This window comes from Tupaia chinensis, unplaced genomic scaffold (genome assembly GCF_000334495.1).
Source record: "Tupaia chinensis unplaced genomic scaffold, TupChi_1.0 Scaffold000140_1, whole genome shotgun sequence".
Classification (NCBI taxonomy): domain Eukaryota; kingdom Metazoa; phylum Chordata; class Mammalia; order Scandentia; family Tupaiidae; genus Tupaia; species Tupaia belangeri.
The window spans coordinates 6,195,955-6,219,812 of NW_006159610.1; the positions used below are offsets into that span (position 1 = coordinate 6,195,955).

Here is a 23,858-nt window from a genome sequence, read left to right on the forward strand (position 1 = left end):
CGGCTGCTGCGCGCCGGGGCCTGAATTTTGAATATTTCTTTAAAGGGGAAGCTAAAGTAAATAAAAGTACAACTTATATTTTTATAAATATTTGAGTTGGTGTTTCTGGAAAGTTTTATTAATTTGAAAAACAGACGTTAAGACACATTATAATTTTGCATTCAGCAATACAACTGAGTTACATTTCAAAACTTTGAACTTGTTTTTGAATGAAAATCAGGTTATGTTCACTTTTATTACCCATATATGATTGTCTAGTTTGCGTTGCTGTGTAGACTATAGAGTTTTTGTGTATTTACTGGACACTTCAAAAATGAATACCGTATACGGTCTTGACATTTAGTTGTCTCTGTCTGCCTTCTAGATCACATACCGGCTACGGCACCTGCTCCGTGCCAGGTGTGATGCTTCCCCGGTGACCAACAACACCATCCAGTTTCACTGTGATCCCAGTTTCTGGGCTCAAAATATTATCAACTTAGGTAAGCCACTATGAACACGTCGTTTGTTCAGTTCTCCGTGGTCATGGCTTATTATTTGAAAATGTTTCCTTTTACTCACAAACTGTTTTTATTTATCTTATTTTAAAAACATAGTTTTGTTGCTAGCATTTTTTGTTGCATATGTGACTACACGTATGCATAAATATAAACACACATGCACATAGTTCATCCTGACTTACAGGATATCGAGTTTAGGGAGTAAGGAGGTTTGGCTATTATTGACTTACTGTTGGTCACTTTCATCAGGCAACCAATCACTCAGTAGCTTTTCTTGATTAGGCAAGGACTTTATTTTTACTTTGCCTGGTCAGGGAGTAATTGTATACAAAAGTACTTCAAAAAGTTCAAGATAGGGGACCAGAAGTTAGCGTAATGGCTATGTCGCTGGACTCCCACATAGTTGACTGTGGTTCACGTCCTGGACCCGGTGGCTTAAAACTCACGCTGGGGGCGTGTGCGTGCGTGCCCAAGATCCCGAGAGGAGAAGGGAAGAGAAGGGATTGCGGCGTGACCATCCCCCCAGGGGGTGATTTCTCGCTTTCTGTCTCTCTGTCTGACGAGCGCACGTGCCCTATTGTGAAAAACCTCTCAAGAAAAAAAAAAGTTCAAGAAGTACAATTAAAGAACAAGTTTATTTTAGTGCAAAAAAATTTTTTAAATCTGTAGATAGATTTGAGCACCCTGAGTGTGACGTGTGTGCATGTATGTGTGTTTTTATTTTTCTTTTTTAAAACTTAGTAATTGAAGAACCAGTTTGCGTAATGCCTATGTCTCCTATGTAGTCGACCATGGTCAAGTCCCGAACCTTGGTGGCTTAAACTCACGCTGGGTGTGTGTCTTTGCATGCTTGAGATCCTGAGAGGAGGGTGGAGGAGAAGGGATTGCGGCGTGGCCATCCCCCTAGGGGTTGATTTCTCGCTTTCTGTTTCTCTGTCTCTCTGTCTTTCTGATGAGTGCTTGCATCCTATAGCAAATATCTAAAAAAAAAAAAAAAAGAAGAAAGAAAAGAAAAGGAAAAAAAGGAAATAAAAGAAAAACTTAATAATTGAAGTGTAGCACACACACAAGAAAGTATCCAGATCTTAAGTGTAAGAGCTCATGGAATTATCACAAAGAGAGTCTATCATTTTCGTAACATCAGAAGCTCAAAGAGGCATGTAAGCTATTCAATTGAAAGTTGATGTAGCTATCTTGTTACACTATTTGTTGACCGAATAGAAACTGTTTTTGCCTCTTGATTTCTCACAGGAACACTAAACAAACAACTTGAAGAATTCCCTATATTTTGTTTGTTCATCAGCATCCGAGTTCTCTTTACATATTCTGGGCCCACCAACTTTGTTTCAGAATCATAAAAGCTGGTTTCTCTCTCATCTGCAAGGCTAGATTCTATTGGGTCATCACAAAAGTCACGACATACTTTTCAATGCAAAAATGCATCATGATTTTTTCAATGAGTCAATAGATAGGAAAGGAGAATATGTCTGGAGCATTCGCCAGTGTTCTCGTAAGGCATGAGGAAAGGGAGAAATAGGCTTATAGAAATCTCTTCCACACTGGGGAGCGCAAAGGTGATAAGGTGATCCCATAGGCCATTTTAGAAGTTTGTACATCCATAGGCATATTGATAAAAAGTAAGCCACTGTAATCCCAGGCATTCTAATCCACCTTACAAAAAAGACACATCTTCAGTAATACAAAGCATATTTATAATTAACTCTTCTTTACCACACCCTACCTTTACGCATTTATACTGAGAACCTCCCAGAAGTTGTAAATCTGTGTAATTGATCATATGCATTGATATATATATATGAACTTGTATAATGTATAAAATGTAGACACCCACATGTAGACAAAGGTACGTTTAAGAATTGTTTTTAAAACTGCACATGCAAGAATGATATAGTTTTAGGTAAGGGTCTTTTGGAAAGTCATGATGTATTTTTGCATAGAATAACAGAAAAACACATCATGACTTTTCTGATGACTTAATACATTAGCAAAAACAAACAATTTCCTAGTCAAATACATTTGTGAAACCTTTATGGAATAAAATTAAGCAATAAGACATCTCAGAGCAGTAATTTATAGCCTAGTGAATTCATTCACAGTAAGATTTACATTGTAAATCTTCTATTTACCATTTTCCAAACTTCTTTATCCATGCCTTCTAAGAAAATTGTATGGAAGAGTCCTAGGGGGAAAAAATAGTGATCTAGATGAATATTCGTCTTTTGTTTTGATGACTTTGGCAAGTCTTTCAGTTTCTCCAAACCCTATGTCCTAATGTTACATTTCTTTACACACACACACACACGCACACACACCTGCCTATCACAGTGCCAGATATACAGCAAGTATTTAATGAATGATAACTATATTTTTTAAGAATGTTTATGCTTAGTAAATTATTTCATCAAGTCTCTGCTGTTGAATCCATGTGTGGATCATATTTATCAGAAGCACCTCCAAACTCTACAACTAGTTTGAATCTAAAATATGCTCCATCAGAGAACTAAATGATACACCTTGTGAAGGTATAAGAACTTTAAGAGATTGCAGGTTGTTAATAACAAAGAATAATAAATACTATGTGGAGTGGTTTTCCGGAATCAATGTCAGGTTTGCTCGTTTTGTCTAAGTACAGCCGGAGGCTCTTAGGCGTCCCTAGAGGCCTCACTTTTCCCACTACATGAATTTCTGTGAGAACAGATTTTCTTCAGGTATTTTTACATAAATAGAATATTATAAATGACAGATAATGCAGAAACAGATAAGAGAGTTCAACTGGTAAGATAAACAGTTAAAGAGATTTTCAAAAATGTAAAATAATGTCACTTTTCCCTACTGTAAATATTTTTAAATGTCTTTACAGTTATTTTTAAATGAATTTGTGAATAGAAATTTTTTTTAAAAAATTTGCTACTATAGGGCATGTGCACTTGTGAGAGAGAGAAAATGAAAGGTGACCACCATGGTGAATGCCCACGCTGCTGTCCCTTCTTCTCCATTCTCCTTTAAGATTCTGGGTACTCGGGATGTTGTGCATGCTTGCATATGCGTGCAGCATGTTTTTCAAGTCACTAAGTCTCGGACTCAAACCATGCAGCTAGCCATGTGGCATCCAACTGCCTTCACCAAGCCACCAGGTGGCCCTACTTTTTTTTTTTTTAGTAAACTTACCTGATAAATTTTGATAGGTAGGACGGACCCACATAAATAAAAACTTTGTGGTTATCCTCTGTTTTTAAGAGTGTAAAGGAATTCTGAGACCAAAAAGTTAATTTGCAGTTCTGAAATTCAGCAAAAATTGCCTTTCAAAAATGTGATGTTTCACCAGATATCAAAGAAAAAAAATGTACCCCTTATCTTTTGTCTTTAATTAGGTTCTTTAGTAATCGAGGATAAAGAGAGCCAGCCACAAATGCCTAAGCAGAATCCTGTCGTGGAACAGAATTCGCAGCCACCAGGTGGTTTGTCTTCAAACCAGTTATCCAAGTTTCCAACACAGATCAGCCTAGCTCAGTTACGACTCCAGCATATGCAGCAACAGGTAATGGCTCAGAGGCAGCAGGTGCAGCGGAGGCCAGCGCCCGTGGGTTTACCAAACCCTAGAATGCAGGGGCCCGTCCAACAGCCTTCCATCTCTCATCAGGTAAATTTGGAAGCAGGCCGGTCCTAACTTGAATGACTATAGTATAATGTGTTCAGCTTTTAATATAACCAAGGCATCTATACTCCATGATTTAAGTATGTGCACTTATAAAAATGTATTATATCAAGGGTCCCAAATTTAACAACTATGTCTTAGCCCTACTCAAAAAGAATATAATGGATTATTTAGCTGGTCATCTTTGAATCTACTAGTCACTGTCTTCAAACTGCAGTAGAAGATAAATGTTCGTATTCTTAAATAGCTGATGCTTGATGAGAAAAGTTGTATACCTGTAATTTCATCACTGCCTCAGAATCTGTTCTCTATTGGGATACTGTTTAGAGTGCTATGTTGCATCTTAGAAACTAGGCCAAAATAGAAAAGGAAAGTGTTTATTAGAATTTACCCTTTTCAGACTTGATTTCTGTACAAATATCCCATGTAGCATAGTGGAAGCTTTTCACTATTTCTACTGTCATTTGCCAACTATTCTCTGGTTTTGTTTGTATGGTATAAAAAAACCTTCAAGTCATAAAACTTTTATAGAAAAATAAACAATAATTGTCTTGGCTTTAGGCTTATGTTGGTGTAAAGTTTTGAGATACTATTTGTGTCTAGTATTGTTTTTGTAGTCTTCATATACAGAGTTTCACTGTGTCTAGAAGCAATATCTAAATCTATTTTTACTCTTGAAAGTTAATGAAAGTGAACCTAGTACTGACTAATTTTTTTTTAAGAATTTTTCTTTTCATCATTGTTTTTTTATTTGACCAGAGAGAGAGAGAGAGACAGTGAGAAAAGGCAGGAAACTGAGAAAATAAGCTGCTAGTTCCAGGACTTGAATTCCAGTTGGCCATATGAGAGTCCAGAGCCTTAATCACCATGCCGCTTGCTGGTCCTGTGCCAGCTAATTTGTAAGAAAGGAAGAGACAAGCAGTAGACCCAGAACATCAAATTGAACTCCAAAAATAGGAGGAAAGAAAGAGAACAGGGCTACACTTTATAGCTGCCAACCTTCACAGTATCAAAGTTTTATATAGTGCTACTTGAGCCTCACAGAGTCTCCATTTATTGTCCATTTATTTGTCTCCCTGTGAATGTGGGACAAAGTAGTTCCCTCTCTGAGAAGTTCAGATTATATACAGCTATGATATCTTAAAAAGAAATAGTTATTTTATAATAAATTCCCAAGTGTAGAGAGAGAGGGGATAATCAAAAGGAGACTAGTGTGTAAGGTTATGTTGTTTTTTTTAGGAAGTTCAGTCTCAGTTTCCAAGCTAATATATACACAGAAATCAGTGTGGACCTTCCTTCTTGACCCTTGCCCTGTTTCCATTTCCCTCACCCCCACCTTCCTCTAATCAACAATGCTGTCCCTGGAGGGTTTCCTTTCAAAACCTATTTTCTTGTAGAGACACTCCAGTTTCTAAGCCATAATAATTTCAGTGTCTTAATTAGCCGACTAAACACCAGAACATGTTTTGTTAATGATATGGTAGATGTAGATTAAAGCATTAGTGCTGCCTTTTACTAGCTGTATGATGTTTTTCAAGTTATCTAAGCTTTATAATCTTTAGTTTCCTAATTTGTAAAATAATAATAAGAGTACCTTCATGGGGCCCAATGACATATTACATGTAAAATGCCTGGCGTACATATAATCAATAAGATAAAACACTCATTGTTACCTTTTTCATTTGTTCTTTGGTGTGTGTATTTTGTTTTGTTTTAAATGACTAGAGGGCGCATGCACTCACCAGAGATAGAAACACATGAAGAAGGGAGGGAGAAAGAAGCATCCCCAATGGGATGTGGTCACACTACAGTCTTTTCTGCTCTATTTTCTCCATCAATAAGAATTTGGGGCACAAACAAACACTTCTAGCTTGTTTTTCAGTCCATGGTGGCCAGCATTTGAGCTGCGTGTTTGACCATGTGGGATCCAGCTCTAAGAGCTTAATAATCCCTTCCTCATAGGATTGTTGTTAAGATTAAATGAATGAATGCATGTGAAGCATGTAAACTAGTACCTAGGTTTTAGTAACTGCTCAGCTACTGTTAGTGATTATCATTGTGGCTTCACTTTTTTAAGATATGAAAGGGCAGTTCTTTGCAAAAGATAATTATTAAGGACGTAAAACGTTACTAACAATGTGTTTTACCTACTCATCAGCATGATCTAGGTCCAGTGATGTACATCCTACTTGTAAATCTGATTGACAACCCCCACTTCCCAGGGATTTGCCCTAATACAATTCTCGTTTTAAATTGTTCACACAAATTCTGGAGGTCAGCCCATCTCTTCCCCCATCCACCATCTCCCTTACTCTATTTTTTTTTTTATTAAGTTTTGCCATAGGGCATGTGCACTTAGTACAGAGAGAGAGAGAGGAAAAATAAAAAGTCACCCCCCAGAAGGGTTGGCCATACTGCAGTTCTTCTCCTTCACTCTCCTCTCAGAAATTTTGGTACACACACATGTGCCCAGCATGTCTTTCAAGATGGAAGGTCCAGGGAACCAGCAGTTAGCGTAATGGCTATGTCGCTGGACTCCCACGTAGTCGACCGTGGTTCGTGTCCCGGACCCGGTGGCTTAAAACTCAACGCCGGGCGCGTGTGCGTGCGTGCCCAAGATCCCGAGAGGAGAATGGAGGAGAAGGGATTGTGGCGTGACCATCCCCCCAGGGGGTGATTTCTCGCTTTCTGTCTCTATGTCTCTCTGTCTGGCGAGTGCATGCACCCTACAGTGAAAATCTCTCCAAAAAAAAAAAAAAAAAAAAAGATGGAAGGTCCAGTACTTGAACCTGCAGGGTCTGGGACTTGAACTACACAACGATGTGGGATCAATCCACTTACACCCCCCTGCCACCAGCTGGCCATGTCCCCGTTACTCTAATAGATGATGCATTTGTGGCCGAATCTTTCTGAAAATGTTTTATAAAGTAGCGATCTCTGTCATTTCTCTTTCAGGAAATCACTGTTAACTGAATTGCCTTAATTTTTTTATTTTCTAGCAACCCCCTCCACGTTTGATAAATTTTCAAAATCACAGCCCCAAGCCCAATGGACCAGTTCTTCCTCCTCATCCTCCACAGCTAAGATATCCACCCAATCAGAATATACCAAGGCAAGCAGTAAAGCCCAATCCCCTCCAGATGGCTTTTCTGGCTCAGCAAGCCATAAAACAGGTAAATATTTATCTCTTCTCTTCCACTCCGGATTCTGCTTTTCTACTTGAACATCATACTGAATTTATAGGTTAATCAATGGGTAATGAAGAGCAAGAGCAATGGCTCTCGTTATTTCTTTTTAACTAAACGTGACTTACAAAGTTTATTACCGACAGACTTCACGGAGATAAGGCTAAGAGAAAGAATCTTGATGCTTTGTCATCAAGAAGAGAAACCAAGCCCCTTAAATAGGGATGAAATCTCCATATAATCATGACTTGTGGGTATTGATGTTTGTAACACTGTTGTGTATAGCTTTTAGGGTGAGTAGGTTCAGTTTCCTAAGAAGCATTCTAATAAGTACAAATTACATTTCACAAAGAGAGTAATATATTAATCATTAAAAGGTTTCAAAGAGAAACAGCCTTAGTTTTGACAGATACAATATGGAATACATATATACACCTGATAAAGTTTAATATTTAAGGTCATGTTTTAAATGTAATTCGGGTTATTTTTAATGTTTGTACATAAAAGTGGTTTTTAGGTTTTATATTAAAATAAAGCTATCTCGGGACCAGCAGTTAGCATAATGGCTATATCGCTGAACTACAGTGTAGTTATCCGCAGTTCAAGTCCCAGACCTGGTGGCTCAAACTCACGCTGGGCGCATATGCATGTGTGCCCAAGATCCAGAGGAGAATTGAGAGAAGGGATTGTGGCATGGCCATCCCCCCTCCTGGGGGATGATTTCTCGCTTTCTATCTCTCTGTCTTTCTGGCAAGCGCATGCGCCCTGTAGCAAAAACTTCTCCAATCAATCAATCAATCATTAAATCTCAGTGCTTTGTCTTCTCAAATCACCTGTGTCAACAGTCTTCTTAGCAAAGGCTTATAGACTGTTAACACTTTATTTTCTTTTACCAAGACCAAGATAAATATGACAGTACAATTTCCATAATTCTGTGAAATTTATTATAATCAACTAATTTGAAATTTTTATTATGAAATATGCACACTCTTTGCATCTGTCCATATACCTGTGTGTGTGTATTTGTATGATCAGTTTGGCTTTGTTAAATTATCACTATCTTTTCTTAAATAATATTTTAGTTACTTTAAATAACACTCATAAATATTTCTATTTCATTTTAGAGGTTGGTTGGAAAGTGCCCAGGGTATTATTTGGCTTTAAATTTTATTTATTTTCCTTGTAATTTTGTGTCCTTGGGCACATTTATTTTTTAAAAATACTACTTGCTCTAATTATAAAATGAGAATTGGGCAGAGTTCTGCTGGATGCTAATTCTAAGTTATGTATGAGTACTTCCTGGGTATTCCAATGTTTACTTTATTTCTTTCTCATTTATTATTATTATTATTTTCTTGGAGAGGTTTTTGCTACAGGGTACAAGCACTCGCCAGACAGAGAGAGAAAGAGAGACAGAAAGCGAGAAATCACCATCCAGGGGTATGGCCACGCCACAATCCCTTCTCCTCTGGGGATCTTGGGCACACACGCACATGCGCCCGGCATGAGTTTAAGCCACCGGGTCCGGGATGCGAACCATGGTCAACTCCGTGGGAGTCCAGCGACATAGCCATTACGCTAACTGCTGGTCCCTCATTTATTGTATTTTATGAGTAGAAACTGAATCTCTTTTTAAAGGTTTACTGTCCAAAAAATCTAAGAGTGGGATAAGTGAATGAACACATTGAAAGAAAATATAATGGAAAATTCGCTTTAATTGGCACATTAGCTTAACAAATCACAGTATTCTCATACAGTGAGATTATTTTTCAGATTTTAAGAAAATACAATCTATGCATGATTGTCTAAGTATGTTATGTTGGGGGGAAATATTTTACAGAATTTTTATGAGTTATTATGTTATTTGTGTGTGCATGTCTTTTGTTTGGTTTTGGAGCTTTTTAAAAAATATATCTCAATGTAAGGGATCAGCAATTGGCATAAGGGCTATGTCACTGGACTCCCATGTAGTTGACCGTAGTTCTAGTCCCGGATCCAGTGGCTTAAACTCACTCTGGGCACATGTGCTTGTGTGCCCAAGATCCTAAGAGGAGAATGGAGGAGAAGGGATTGCGGCATGGCCCTCGGGCCTTGGGGCTTGCTTTCTTACTTTCTGTCTCTCTGTCTCTCTCTGTGTTTCTGACAGGCACACATGCCCTACAGCAAAAACCTCTTTAAAAAAATCTCAATGTGGGGTTGGCAAGTGATGTGGTGATTAAAGGTTGCAGACTCCTACGTGGCTGACCATGGTTCAAGTCCCAGACCTGGCAGCTTGCCTTCTTGGTTTCTCTCTGTCTCTCTCCTCCCCCATCCCTGGTCAAATGAAAATAAATAAATAAATAAAGTAAAAGTAATTATTTAAAAAAACAAACAAACAAACCTCAGCGTACATAGAGAAAATCTGGAAGGCTAGCCACCAACTGTAGCTGTGACTATTGGGAGAGGAGAAGACAGTGTTGGGAGGAAATAGGAGGAGTGTGGGAGTGGTGAAGATGCCATTCACATACAGCTTTGTCATTTTCTGTATGTAGTTTTTATAGCGGAACACATAGATTTTTCATAATTACGGTGTTTCAGATATCCTTGTATGTATATTCTCATCCATATGTAAATAACAGTATGTCTGGGAGACTTTTCCATACATGGTCTTGAGATACATCATAGTCACTTCGCTTTTCCCCAGCATTTTATTATGAAATTTTGAAACAATAAATGTTAAAGGAACATTCTGTAGGGGACATTTTGCTTTATTGTCACATATCATCTCTGCCCCCATCCGTTCATCTATTCATCAAGCTGTCTTATCTTTTGATTGGTTTTGAAGTAAATCAAAGGCATCTGAGTGCTTCACCTGCTGTAGACTTCAGCACTCCTGTCATTATCTTAATTAATTAAGCTCAGCCTCTAGCATGAATGACAAGACTCTCCTCAGTGTCTATTGAGACTTAATTATCTGTTCTCGAGACATGAAAAAGCGTGCTTTTAAAATTTCTGGCAGGAGTAATGTAAATTGTATATACCTGAGCAGTCTTTACTCTCTCTTTCCATTCAAATTAAAATCAAACTTTGTGTCTTAAGGAGTGATCAGGAGGCATCTCACGTCATAGGCAGGTTGAGGAAACCTTTTTTCTTCCCTCTCTTCTAGTGGCAGATCAGCAGTGGACAGGCCCCGTCAACCGCTAGCAGTTCGTCCTCCACGCCTTCCAGCCCCACCATCACTAGTGCTGCAGGGTATGATGGGAAGACATTCAACTCCCCTATGATCGATTTGAGCTCACCAGTGGGAGGTTCTTATAATCTTCCTTCTCTTCCTGATGTAAGTATACACAGAATTTATAACAATAGTCTCTGGAAAATTGTCAGTGAGTTTAAATTTTGTAAAAGGTATGGATTTCTAGGAGTATAGATTGCGTGTTTTTTAAAAGTTATTTTTATTATTTTTTTTTTTGGAGAGGTTTTTTTGCTATAGGGCATGTGCGCTCGCCAGACAGACAGATAGAGACATTAGAGACAGAAAGCGAGAAATCACCCCCCAGGGGGGATGGTCACGTGGCAATCCCTTCTCCTCCATTCTCCTCTCGGGATCTTGGGCACGCACGCATACGTGCCCGGCGTGAGTTTTAAGCCACCGGGTCCGGGACACGAACCGCGGTCGACTACGTGGGAGTCCAGCGACATAGGCATTATGCTAACTGCTGGTTCCCGAAAAGTTGTTTTTATTCTTTATGAACATTATATCAGCAGTAAAAACAAAAAGATTATAAACAGTTGGCCACACAACAGAACTGACTTTCAGGATAATGGAGTTAAATATGTTTGTAAGTGAATGATGATGGCGATGGTCATGGAACTTCAGCTGAGAAAGGAGGGAAGTAAAGATGCAGGAAAATGTACTCAAAAGCTGAATGAATAGAATTTTTTTATATAAGGATAATGTTGGGGGGTCGGCAGGTGACGTGGTGGCAGAGGGCGCTGGACTTCCACATAGTTGACTACAGTTCGAGTCCTGGACCCGGCAACTCAAAACTCAAGCCGGGTGTACGAGCATGTGTGCCTAAAATCCTAAGAGGAGAAGGGATTGCAGCGTGGCCACCCCCCCACACCCTATAGCAAAAATGTTTCTCTTAATAAAATAGAAGAGTAAAAACTTTAATTCAAATTTGTTTGTGGGGAAAATACCCACCAGAACTTCTCAAATGTGATGGTTACATGTCTTTTTATTTTGAAATATTAAGTTATCGATCTTTTCTTTTAAGAGAGATTTTTCTATAGGGCATGTGTGTTTGCCAGCTACGCCACATTCCCTTCTCTTCCTTGGGATCTTGGGCATGTACATATACATGCCTGGCATGAGTTTTAAGCATCAGGTCCGGGACTTGAACCGTAGTCAAGTACATGGGAGTCCAGTTACTGATGCTTTCTAAAGTATTGTTTAACTTGCAAAGTCAGCGTGTCCTGAAGTAATTTTTCTTGTAAGATTGACTGCTCAAGTACTATCATGCTGGACAATGTTGTGAGGAAGGATGCCAGTGTGGATAACAGCCAGCCACGACCACCCTCCAACAGAGCCGTCCAGTCACCAAATTCATCAGTGCCGTCTCCAGGTCTTCCAGGTGTGTCGGCTTTGCTTTGGTTTATGTGAATGTTTGCCAGTTTTTCTAGAAATAATTTAAAGATGCTTCCCCCTCCTTTTTATTTATTTGTTGTTGCATTTTAAATATGTGTTTTGAATTTGTTGCTCTACTTAAAATTGATATAATTTCAAAGTGGGAAACAAAGATAAGTCTTTACTTTTTCAATTTCAATACAAATTCTAGGTGTTAGCACATTCCTGAGAGATAATTAATATTGTACTCTTTTTATTAACAAGTTGCCCGTGATGTGGTCTCTTAGAATATATTTTGCCTAGAATCAAAATGCATTACAATTTTTGAATATTAGAATATTAAAGAATTTTTAACAGACTCACTCATTTTCTCCTAGAGAGATACACACTAATACTATTCCTGAAGACCTTGGCAAAATATGAGCCTTAAACCAAAATAAAGAGCAGAATTTCTTAAGTATTCATGTGAATATAGTAAGACAATTGTAGAATTTAAATGGAGTTGCCCATTTTAAACATAAGAGACAAGGAAATTTTTGACAAAATACGACAGAGAATCTTTATAATATGACAAAACAAGTTTATTTAAACAAAGAATTCTGTTTTGCCAGAAGACATGATACGTAAATAATTCCCAAAAGAGTATATACATATAGGAGATTAAAAATAGATGAAACAGAAATGTTCAGTCTCACTAATAGGCATAAGAAAAATCAAAATAAGGTAAATTTCTGACTGTGTAACTAGCAGCAACTTAGTAAAAATATGCATTGGTGAGAATGACCAGAGAGGTTCTCATATGTATACATATATATAGCCAATGGAGATCAAATCTGGCAGGATATTTCTGGAAGGGGCTTTGCTAATTTTACTGAAGCTAAATTGTCAGTACATCTCTGTGTCTTGCAGTGGACAGAGTGCCATATATGCATTACCCAGGAGCATGTTTGCTTCAAGGGCCTTAGAAAATGTATGTGACCTTGAGCTCAGTAACTCCATATGTAGACTCCAACCATAAGGAAACAATTAAAACCTCGATAGGCAGAACGTATTTATCAAACTTTAGTTGCATTAATTAAAAGATGTGAAGCAATGTGTAAGTATACAAATAGAGAGTTATAAAAGTAAATCGTAATGTACTCCCAGGCAACCACGTATTCGAAGACTGCGCGTGCGAAGTCTTTGTGGCACACTTGGTGTGCTCTTAGTCTCAACAATGTAACTGAGCTCGAACTTGGAAAGAGACACATCATTTTGGCAGTGTTTATATAGGGAAGGAGAACTTATGAGTCACTTAAATGTTATATCTTTTTATGGTTTTCAACTAATTTTAAATGAGTGTATGTTACTATTATACCTTCATTTTATTTTGATTTTAAAAAGAAGTTCTGTAGAGTTGACAGACCAATAAAATGATTTTTTTCTCTTCACTTTATAAATTGTTTTGTTTTACATCAAATCTTTAGAATTTTTTCGCTTTGAGATTGTTTATCAGCTCCTAGGACTTTTCTCACTGTCTTCTGGTGCTTTCACTGGCACTAGGGTCCTCACTGAGAGTTTACCCTGGTTTCTCTAACATAGGAAAGGTTTGGCAGTGACAGTTTGGAGACGTTTTGATCATCACACCCCAGGATAAGAGGTGTGAAGAGATGCAACTGGCATCTAATAACCGGTAGAGACCAGGGTGCTTCTAAACGTCCTATGATACGCAGACATTCACCAGCACAGTCGATCTGGCCAAGGAGTAGTAGTGCTGAGGTTGAGGGACCCTGTCGGTCTGACAGGATGGAACGGAGTAGGCTGAGAGGTCAACAACGTACTGTTCCTTGTAATTCCATCATGTGTTCCCTGTGCCAGCACAGTCCTGGTGGGCCCAACTGGTAGTGCTGTGAGACGTAGTTATTGGTCCTTCCTGTGACTGTGTCTGCTTCTCTTCCCCAGGACCTGTCACTATGACTAGTGTACATCCCCCAATACGATCACCCAGTGCCTCCAGCGTTGGCAGCCGGGGAAGGTAAACTGACTTAACCGTGTTCGCTGTCACGTAAAATCTCTAGATTTTTCTTGCTATTGTTCGACATGTGTTTTTATATACAGTATATTTTAAACAGCTTATTTTATTAGTTTTCCAATTAAGACTTTAATTATAATTATACAGGGGGGTCTTTAAAGAATTTGTGCAAAGTATATTATGAAATAGCAAGGCATAGATTTGAAAAAATTTTTACACTGAAACTTGTGCCTTAGTTAAAAAAACCTACAACCTTTTCAACTCCCTCTATTATATTAATCCTTTACTTAAATTATTGAGTAAAGTACAAATTTATCTTCAAATATCAAAAAATGTTTGTATGGGGCCAGCCAGTGAAGTGGTGATTAAGGCAGATGGGCCCCGACATGGCCAACTGTGCGGTTTGAGTCCTGGATCCAGTGACTGAAAAACACGCCAAGCCTGTCTGTGTTGTTTCCCCAAATCCAAAGTGCAGGAAAAATGGGAGAAAAGAAATTGCAGAATAACCATCTTTTATGGGGGGTGCTTTTTCTTTTTCCCTCCTCTCTCTCTGGCAAGTACATGCACCCAACTGGCAAATTTTTAAATAAGAAAAATATTTGTATGTTAAAAATACAAAAGTATTGACCAGCTGGTGGCATGAAGGTTAAGGCACTGGGTCATGTCCTGGACCTGGCAGCTAGGCAATTACACTTTGTGCACACTGCCCAAAATCCAGAGGGAAGACTGGAGAAGAAGGGATTGCAGCATGGCCAGCCCCCACAGAGGGTTGATTTCTGACTTTCTTTTTATCTCTGTCTCTCTCTGACAAGCGTACACACTCTATAGCAAAAACTGAAAATAAAAAAGTTTGACTTTTGCATATTAGTAGGGAAACAAAGTTGGTATACAAAGACAAACTTAGGGGAAAGAAGCAGTTTTATGTTAATTTCAATGTTTTCTAATTTTCTAATGACCAAACATTGATTCTGTTTCTTAAAATGACTATTATTCACGATAGAGCACAAACATGAATGTTGAGGATGGGAGAAAATACCCTCCGTAGGACTTTGCACACACGGATCCCATCTCTCCAGTCCTCTGTTTCTCCAGGATCCTCTGGGCACATGTGCACATATCCAGTGTGTTTTCAACCACAGTGTGCATGTGGCTTCTTGCTCCTTAGTCTGGCATGCTCTCATCTGTGGAACAGAGGCTTGGCCTGGTTCTACAAGTTCGTTTATTTATTTTTATTTTTTGTTTGTTTGTTTTAGGATTTTGTCATATGCTCTTGTGGGAGATAGACAGAGACAGGCAGAGGGAAAGTAAGAAATCATACCACGGAGGGATGGCCACACTGCAATTCCTTTTCCTCCAGTCTTCTCTCTTGATTTTGGGCACGCATGCACATGTGCCTGGCATGCTTTTCAAGTCATCAGGTCCAGGATTCAAACCCTGGTCAGTCATGTGTGTGAGCCAGCACACCACCTATTATTGGTCCCTGTTTATTTCTAAAGAGGGAGAAAGATAAGCACTCTTAATAGGATTTCATGTAGGACTGCTCATGGCCTGGTGGTTATGTCAGCTGGATTCCACATGGTTGGCCCCATGGTTTCAGTCCTAGACCTGGCAGCAGTTGGTTGAAAAACACACCAGAGGGGACCAACAGTTAGTGTAATGGCTATGTTGCTGGTCTCCCACATAGTCAACTGCAGTTCACATCCTAGACCCGGTGGCTTAAAACTCACGCCGGGCATGTGTGTGTGTGTGCCCAAGATCCTGAGAGAACAGAGGAGAAGGGATTGCAGCGTGGCCATCCCCCCCGACGGTGATTTATCGCTTTCTGTCTCTTTGTCTTTCTCTGTGTGTTGAGCGCATGCACCCTATAGCAAAGACCTCTCCGAAAAAAAAAACCACACCAGAGCCGTGTGTGTGCCCCAAATCCCGAAAGGAGGCAAAAATGGAGGAAAAGGAGTTATAGCGTGACCATTCCCTATGGGAGTCCTTTTGCCCTCTTTGTGCACCCTCTGACAAATGAATGGAAAAAATAATCTTATTTTGTGGTCCCTTTCCCATCTAGCCACAGGCATAGTCACGTAGGCACCAGGCTCGTTCCTGGCATGTGCAAGTCGGCCCACATGCTTCAGTGCAAAGCCTTGTGCCCCTGCTTAGCCACCATGACTGACCTGGTTTTATTGGGTCGCTGCATAGAAAAACATGCCATGACTTTCCAGACGACTAATACTTTAAAAGCAGTAAGTTCACAGTTGACAATTTGTATTTAGATACTCTTTTGCTCTTCACCTCATTATACTTGAAAGTCACCGTAGTTTAACCACATGGAAGAAACATTCTCTGAATAGAAAATGTTTATTCCCATGAAAGCATAATAGCTATTTGTAAGAAGTTTTTCTCCTAATACTTCCCTTACATTTTTGTTTTCTTTATTTTGATAGAGCATGCATACATGCCTGTGAGGGAGAGAAGGGAGCTCATTTCACGGGGTCTGGTCATGCCATGGGCCCCTTCCGATCTGGTCCTGCCCATCCAATCCTGGGCACTTGACCACACACATGTTTTAAGCCAGCTGGGCCTGTGAGTCAAACCACATTCACCACATGGGTTTCCCCAGAGCTGCACATTACTGTGGTCCCATGGAGCTCACCCAGACCTCACTGCTCTACTTTCTTTAACTGTTGATAGCAGAATACCAATGAGTGTATTTCTAGTTAATTGTCCTCACACCTACACAACAGCTTGTTAATGTGAACCTGGTGTTCCTTTTGCCATTGACTAGAGATAAAAATGAGAAAGCCCAAGATGTTAGTTCTGAGATGATAATGTTGATTACCCAGTTTTAGAGCCTCAGAATATTGAAGTCATTTTTATTTTAATTCAGGTTATATTTAAACTTATTTCTGTATCTCTCAAGATATGTAACTAGATAGGTTATTATGTAAAACATTTTTAAAACGATCTTTTTGCTATAGGACGCGTGCGCTCACTAGAAAGACAGAGAAAGAGAGATAGAAAGCGAGAAATCACCCCCCAGTGAGGATGGCCACGCCACAATCCCTTCTCTTCCATTCTACTCTTGGGATCTTGGGCACGCATGCACACATGCCCGGCGTGAGTTTAAGCCACCGGGGGTGGGACTCGAACCGCAGTGGACTACATGGGAGTTCAGCAACATAGTCATGTCTTATAAATGAAACTTTTGCATGTAGTTGTTGTATTTCAGTTCTGTACCTTTTGTGCTCATGTACCATAGTTATCACTGTTGTGAAAATATAGGATTGTTCTGGAGAGATTGTTAAATATTGTTTTGAGGCGTCTAGCATAGCATTCTTATACTTTCCCCCGCCCCCTCTCTGTCATATTTACAGCTCTGGCTCCTCCAGCAAACCAGCGGGAGCTGATTCTACACACAAAGTCCCTGTGGTCATGTTGGAGCCAATCCGGATAAAACAGGAAAACAGCGGACCACCAGAAAATTATGATTTTCCTGTTGTGATAGTGAAACAAGAATCAGACGAAGAATCTAGGCCTCAAAATGTAATTATATCAGGGATTACAGTCCTATTGCTATTTGGGGGGTTGGTATTGGGTGAGAGAAATTTTTAAGTAGCTGTTAGGAGCTTTTTAAAATGTTCTATACTTAAGTAGATTAAAATAATTTGAAGGAATCTCAGTAGATTAAAAAGACAAAGATAGAAACCAGTGTTTTAAATCAGAGGCTCAAATGAGGAGGCTGAACATTGGAAAAGGAGAACAGAGTGACCTGCATAAAAGGAAATTGCCAAAGAACTAGTAAGAAAATGCTGTGTACTTCATGCCTCTGGGAGGATAGGGCTGCAGCAACAGAGTCCTAGAGGAAGACAGACTCAGGGCACATTGTCACCAACTCCCAACGTTCAGAGGAAAAGAGCAGATTCTGTAAGCTTCCAGAGAAAAGTCACCTAATACAATGGAGACCAGATGTCAAGTTATAGCACTGGCACTGGAACTTGGAGCACAATAAAGAAACGGCAAAACTGGGAAGGAAAAATAATTTTTCTCACCAGAATTCTATGCCCAGGCTAATCAATATTCATGCATGAAAATTAAATAAACATTTACAGACGTGCATGCAGGGTCTCAAAAACAAAAAACAAAACCATGTGTTTGTTCCCAGGAAGCTATTTGAAAACTTGAGTCATTAAAAATAAGTAATTTATGAAGCAGAAAGATGTGAGACCAGAAGCATGGTCTGATAGGCAACGAGGCAAAGAAAAGGGCAGTCCCAGGACAGCAACTCCTGCAGGACTAAGCACTCTACGGGGCGTGTCTGAGGGGAGGGCAGTGCCCCACAGTCGTGAGGGGCATGTCAGAACCTTGTTGGAGATAAGTACCTAGAGAAATAAACAGATGAGAAAAAATGAGATCGTTACTGATTTAATGAAAATAAGTTGTACACAGAAGAAATACAGTCTTAGTGTCTACTGCAGTGAGCAATAGTGACGAAACCATATTGGTGTAAAAAATATTTATGTAGTCAAAAAGACAATACAGTTGTAACTGAAAACTGTAATATAATCCATCTGAATGTGCATTTAACTAAAAGTTGTGATTTTCCGGGTACTTAGCTAGTATATTACCAATATGAACTATCAGTAGTGGGTTAGGGGCCAGCATGTGGCATGGTGGTTAAGGGTGCTGGACTCACACATGACTGGACTGTGTTTCGAGTCCCAGGCCTAACAGGCTGCTTTCTTACTTTCCTTCTCTCTGTGTCACTTTCTGGTCAAATTTAAATAAATAAATAAACAGACAGACAAGATAAAATAAAGCAATCCTTTAAAAAATACTGGAAGTAGGTGCTAACCATAGAGAGTCATACTGGTACTTACTAACTTTAAAAAAAAAATGCTTAATAAAAACTGTGCTAAGATGAATGAGTTATGTGTGTGTATCATTTGGAATTGAAAGTCCAAGAAATTGCATCATACACATTTTATTTACAAATCCGGCAATAAATAGTAAAAGAAAAGGCTAGATTTGAAAATATTGTGGTGTCAGAAAAGTCATGATGTATGTTTTCTATGGTTTTATGTGTAAAAATACATCATGACTTTTCCAACAACCCAGTAGTTTTTCCTACGAACTGCAGAAAAATGTACCTTTTGCTTGTTTGTTTGTTTGTTTGCTTTTGGAGAGGTTTTTGATATAGGGTGCATGTGCTCACCAGAAAGAAAGAATCAGAGAGACAGAAAGCAAGAAATCACACCCCCCCCCCCATGGGTGATGGCCATGCCGCAGTCCATTCTCCTTCATTCTCCTCTCGGGATCTTGGGCACACATGCACACGTGCCTGGCATGAGTTTAAGCCAACAGGTCCGGGACTCTTACCGCAGTAGAGTCGACTACGTGGGAGTCCAGTAACATAAGCATTACACCTACTCTTGGTCCTCTATTACATCAGGATTTTAAGAAAATCTTTAAGGGAAGAGATAGTTTTTGTTGTTAACAAAATTTTCCCCATCCTGGGCTTAATACAAAATTTGGTGTCATCTTATAGGTGTATTTTTTGTATTCTAGTCATAATTCCAATGAACAGCTACAGTGAAGTGTATTTATAATTCATGCAGTTGACTTGTGCTCTGTCCACCCATTTTCTAATTTCTATAGCTATCAGCATACTGAAAAGGGTTTTTCTATGTTATCTGCACTCCTTACTGCCAAACACTGGTTCTGATAGGAGATTAATGTCTCCTACACTATTAGAAACACTTGATAAAATTAGCAGCCATCATGATCTGTTCTCACACACATTCACAGACTCCTTCAAGTAACCAGGTGCCATGAGAAGCAGTCTTTAGTCCAAAATTATAGGACTGCTAATGAAAGTGCCAGCTTTTAAAGAAAAAATGCACTGTCATCTCTTCCTATTGCAGACCAACTATCCAAGAAGCATACTCACCTCCCTGCTCTTAAACAGCAGTCAGAGCTCTGCTTCTGAGGAGACTGCACCAAGGTCAGATGCCCCGGATAGCACAGGCGACCAACCTGGACTCCACCCGGCCAACCCCGCCAATGGAAAACCGGAGTGGCTGGACGCCTCCCAAAAGTCGCCTCTGCATGTCGGAGACACAAGGAAAGAGGACGATCCCAACGAGGACTGGTGCGCAGTGTGTCAGAATGGAGGGGAACTGCTCTGCTGTGAGAAGTGTCCCAAAGTGTTCCACCTGTCTTGTCATGTGCCCACATTGACCAATTTCCCGAGGTAAGATACTGCTTTGTTACCTTCCCACAGTCTTTCCTTCAGGTAATAATAGTCGTGAGTCTTTGAGGATTGTTGATTATAACATTAAGCCTTTGTAAAACCTTAAATGAAATTCTTTTTGGTACAAATGCATTCGCTAAAACCACAGACAAGATAGGGCCTCCATACCCTGCCTCCTATTACCTGTACTGCTCTCAAAACTCTAGTCTGTTCCATTTAAGTTACTACAAGGTGTTAGGACAGTGACCTTTATTTCTACCAGTTCCCACAGTTTATTGCATGTTATTTCCTAGGCATGGAACTGTGTAATTTACAAATGTCTCACGTAAGTTCCCAATCCCTATAAGAATCCTGAGATGATGTTAAAGAGCTTTCAGGTTGATCTTGGCATGAATTCAGAGGCTGTATTTGTAAAATTTAAATGTGAAGTTAAAATGATGCAAAGAACTTCCCGTTTTCTTACATTCTTGGAGGAAATATTGCCAGTTATACCTCATACCAGCCCTAGATTAATTTATATTCACTTTTTAGTGGTTTTTCCATGTATGCATGTTATGCTCCTCAACTACACATGAACTAGACTTGCACTGTGTCTCTGCGTTTCCTCACTGTGGTGCTGGGAACCTAGCAGATACTCGGTATGTGATAGACGCTTTTGCCAAGGAAATTCGATGGTATTTAAGATGTGGCAAAGGGTAATTAAGAGAGAAATAATGCATTAAGAACTCAAAGGTACATTATTCCCCAACAGTGGAGAGTGGATTTGCACTTTCTGTCGAGACTTATCTAAACCAGAAGTTGAATATGATTGTGATGCTCCAAGTCACAATTCAGAAAAAAAGAAAACTGAAGGCCTTGTTAAACTGACGCCTATAGATAAACGGGTAAGTCTCAGTGTTTCCCCCTAGAGTGTGAAACGAGCAGTCTTGCTTAAATACATTGTGGGGATATAGGCATGCCTTTGACCAAAGAAGTGCCTTTGCCATCACATTTTTTACTGTTTTCTTTTTTCTGGGATGTCCCCCCAAAAAAGGTATAAGAATCTTAAATAATTAAAAAGTGACTGCTCTTTTTTAAAAAAACAAACAAATAAACAAAACTCACAGTACTATACATAAGTTCCCCCCCACCCCTTTATTTTTTGAGACGTTTTTGCTATAGGGCATTGTGCTCACCAGAAAGACAGAGAGAGACAGTGAGACAGAAAGCGAGAAATCATCCTCTGGGAGGTATGGCCACGCTACAGTCCCTTTTCCTCCATTCTCCCCTCGGGATTTTGGGCGGGCACGCACGCACACCCGCCCGGCCTGAGTTTGAGTTTAAGCCAAAGGGTCCAGGAATCAAACCTCAGTCGACCACATGGGAGTTCAGCAACATAGCTATTACACCATCTGCTGGTCCCTATGTGCCCTTTTCGTAGCCTGGGCTTTTTTTTTCTTTTTTCTTTTTTTTTTCCCCTTCAAAACAATTTATTTTGCAGTCCATTTTCTTTTTTAATTTAATTTAATTTATTATTATGATAATCTTGTTTATATTACATTGAATCCCATATATCTTTACAGTGTATTACATTCTTTTCCCAGCAGGAACACCATGTATATCAGTCAAAGCAAAGACATTACTATCCACATCATCATCATCATCAAATAGCTTTTCATCATTTTTTTTTCACATTATTATTATCCTCATTATATTTAACTTTCAATCACTATATATCATTTGACTTGTAAAAAGAACTTGCCCAGCATGTAATACTTCTCAGACCAGTCCAGTTGAGAATGTTGTACGTGCTCTCATCCATAAGTAATAAGCCATTTCTGTGTCCCACTAATGCCATTCCTCACTATTTGTTCTGTCGCTGTCCTTCTCTATTTGCTTCCCTTCTTCCACTCTGTTCCACACTGTCTTCAGCATCCATAACTTTTCAGTGCTTTTATGCCCTCCAATATTTCTATCTCTACCATGAAGTGCAGATCGTCAGTATATAGCCTGGGCTTTTTAGTTAGTTAGTTTCTTTTTCTTTTTAAAGTATTTCTTGTTTATTTATTTAATTCTATTTACTATTATTATTATTTGTTAAATTTACCAGAGAGAGAAAAGGGAAAGCAAGAAAGCAAGCCACCAGGTCTGGGACTTGAACCTCAGTCAGCCATGTGTGAATCCAGCACCCTTAATCACCACACCACCTTCTGGCTCCTACACTGAGTACATTTCTATTCATTTGCTTTCTTTCTCACTCTCTCTCTTTTTTTTTTTTTTTAATTTTAATTTGACCAGAGCGGGGGAGAGCTAGAGCAAGCGAGCAAGCGAGTTGCTGCCAAGTCCAGGACATGAACCAGCTATACACCTCAGTCCAGCCCAGTTGAGAATGTTGTACGTGCTCTCATCCATAAGTAATAAGCCATTTCTGTGTCCCACTAATGCCATTCCTCACTATTTGTTCTGTCGCTGTCCTTCTCTATTTGCTTCCCTTCTTCCACTCTGTTCCACACTGTCTTCAGCATCCATAACTTTTCAGTGCTTTTATGCCCTCCAATATTTCTATCTCTACCATGAAGTGCAGATCGTCAGTATATAGCCTGGGCTTTTTAGTTAGTTAGTTTCTTTTTCTTTTTAAAGTATTTCTTGTTTATTTATTTAATTCTATTTACTATTATTATTATTTTTTAATTTGACCAGAGAGAGAAAATGGAAAGCAAGAAAGCAAGCCACCAGGTCTGGGACTTGAACCTCAGTCAGCCATGTGTGAATCCAGCACCCTTAATCACCACACCACCTTCTGGCTCCTACACTGAGTACATTTCTATTCATTTGCTTTCTTTCTCACTCTCTCTCTTTTTTTTTTTTTTTTAATTTTAATTTGACCAGAGCGGGGGAGAGCTAGAGCAAGCGAGCAAGCGAGTTGCTGCCAAGTCCAGGACATGAACCAGCTCGGCCATGTGGGAGTTCAGTGCCCTTAACCCCCATGCACTTGCTGGTCCCTCTATTCATTTTATTTCTACCACAGATGCATTTTACTTTAAATTTGTCTGAGGACACATGCACACACCAGTGAGAAGCAAAGAGGGGCAAAGTTCTCCCCAATGAGGCAGGTTCATGTCATAATCCCTTCTCGTCCACTTCTGTGTCCTGGGAGTGTTGGAGCATGCATATACACATGCCCAGTGTGGCTTGTTTCTTTTTGTTTTTGCCTAGATAATGCATGTGCTCACCAGAGAGGTGCAGAGGAGAGAAGAAAGCACTCCCAGTCCCCGGGGGAATGGACGCACTGCAATTCCTTTTACTCCACAGCTTCCTCTTGTCAAGCCTTTGGGCACGCGTGTACATATGCCCAGCATGTTCCTTAACCTGCTGGGTCTGGGACTTGCACCACATAGTTGGTTGTATGGAATTTGGGCCCCTTAACGTCAAGGCCATGGGACTGACACAAAATAAAATTTTTTTCAGAATTTGTTGAAACTTGGCAGTAAGGGGGTGAGTTGGTGTACTTTCCATAAATTTCATTCTTTAACCAACTGGTATTAGTTTTTTATACATTAAGTCCAGTTAGTGTATAAACTATAATCAATATATAAAACTAGTAAGTCAACACTTCATTACTAAAATTCCCCTTTTCCTATATTGTCAAGTAAAATAGTC

General features: G+C 39.5%; 1 protein-coding gene across 1 annotated transcript in view; it reads left to right on the forward strand.

Moving 5' to 3' along the window:
- TRIM24 (tripartite motif containing 24) overlaps positions 1-23,858 on the forward strand; it is a gene marked incomplete at its 5' end in the record, with an annotated part of 63,271 nt that overhangs the window by 34,128 nt on the left and 5,285 nt on the right. Inside the window, 9 exon segments of the mRNA XM_014586483.1 lie at positions 365-482; positions 3,893-4,161; positions 7,176-7,349; positions 10,507-10,677; positions 11,839-11,974; positions 13,909-13,981; positions 17,344-17,512; positions 19,891-20,219; positions 20,971-21,103. Of these exon segments, the coding sequence (XP_014441969.1) occupies positions 365-482; positions 3,893-4,161; positions 7,176-7,349; positions 10,507-10,677; positions 11,839-11,974; positions 13,909-13,981; positions 17,344-17,512; positions 19,891-20,219; positions 20,971-21,103 (1,572 nt within the window).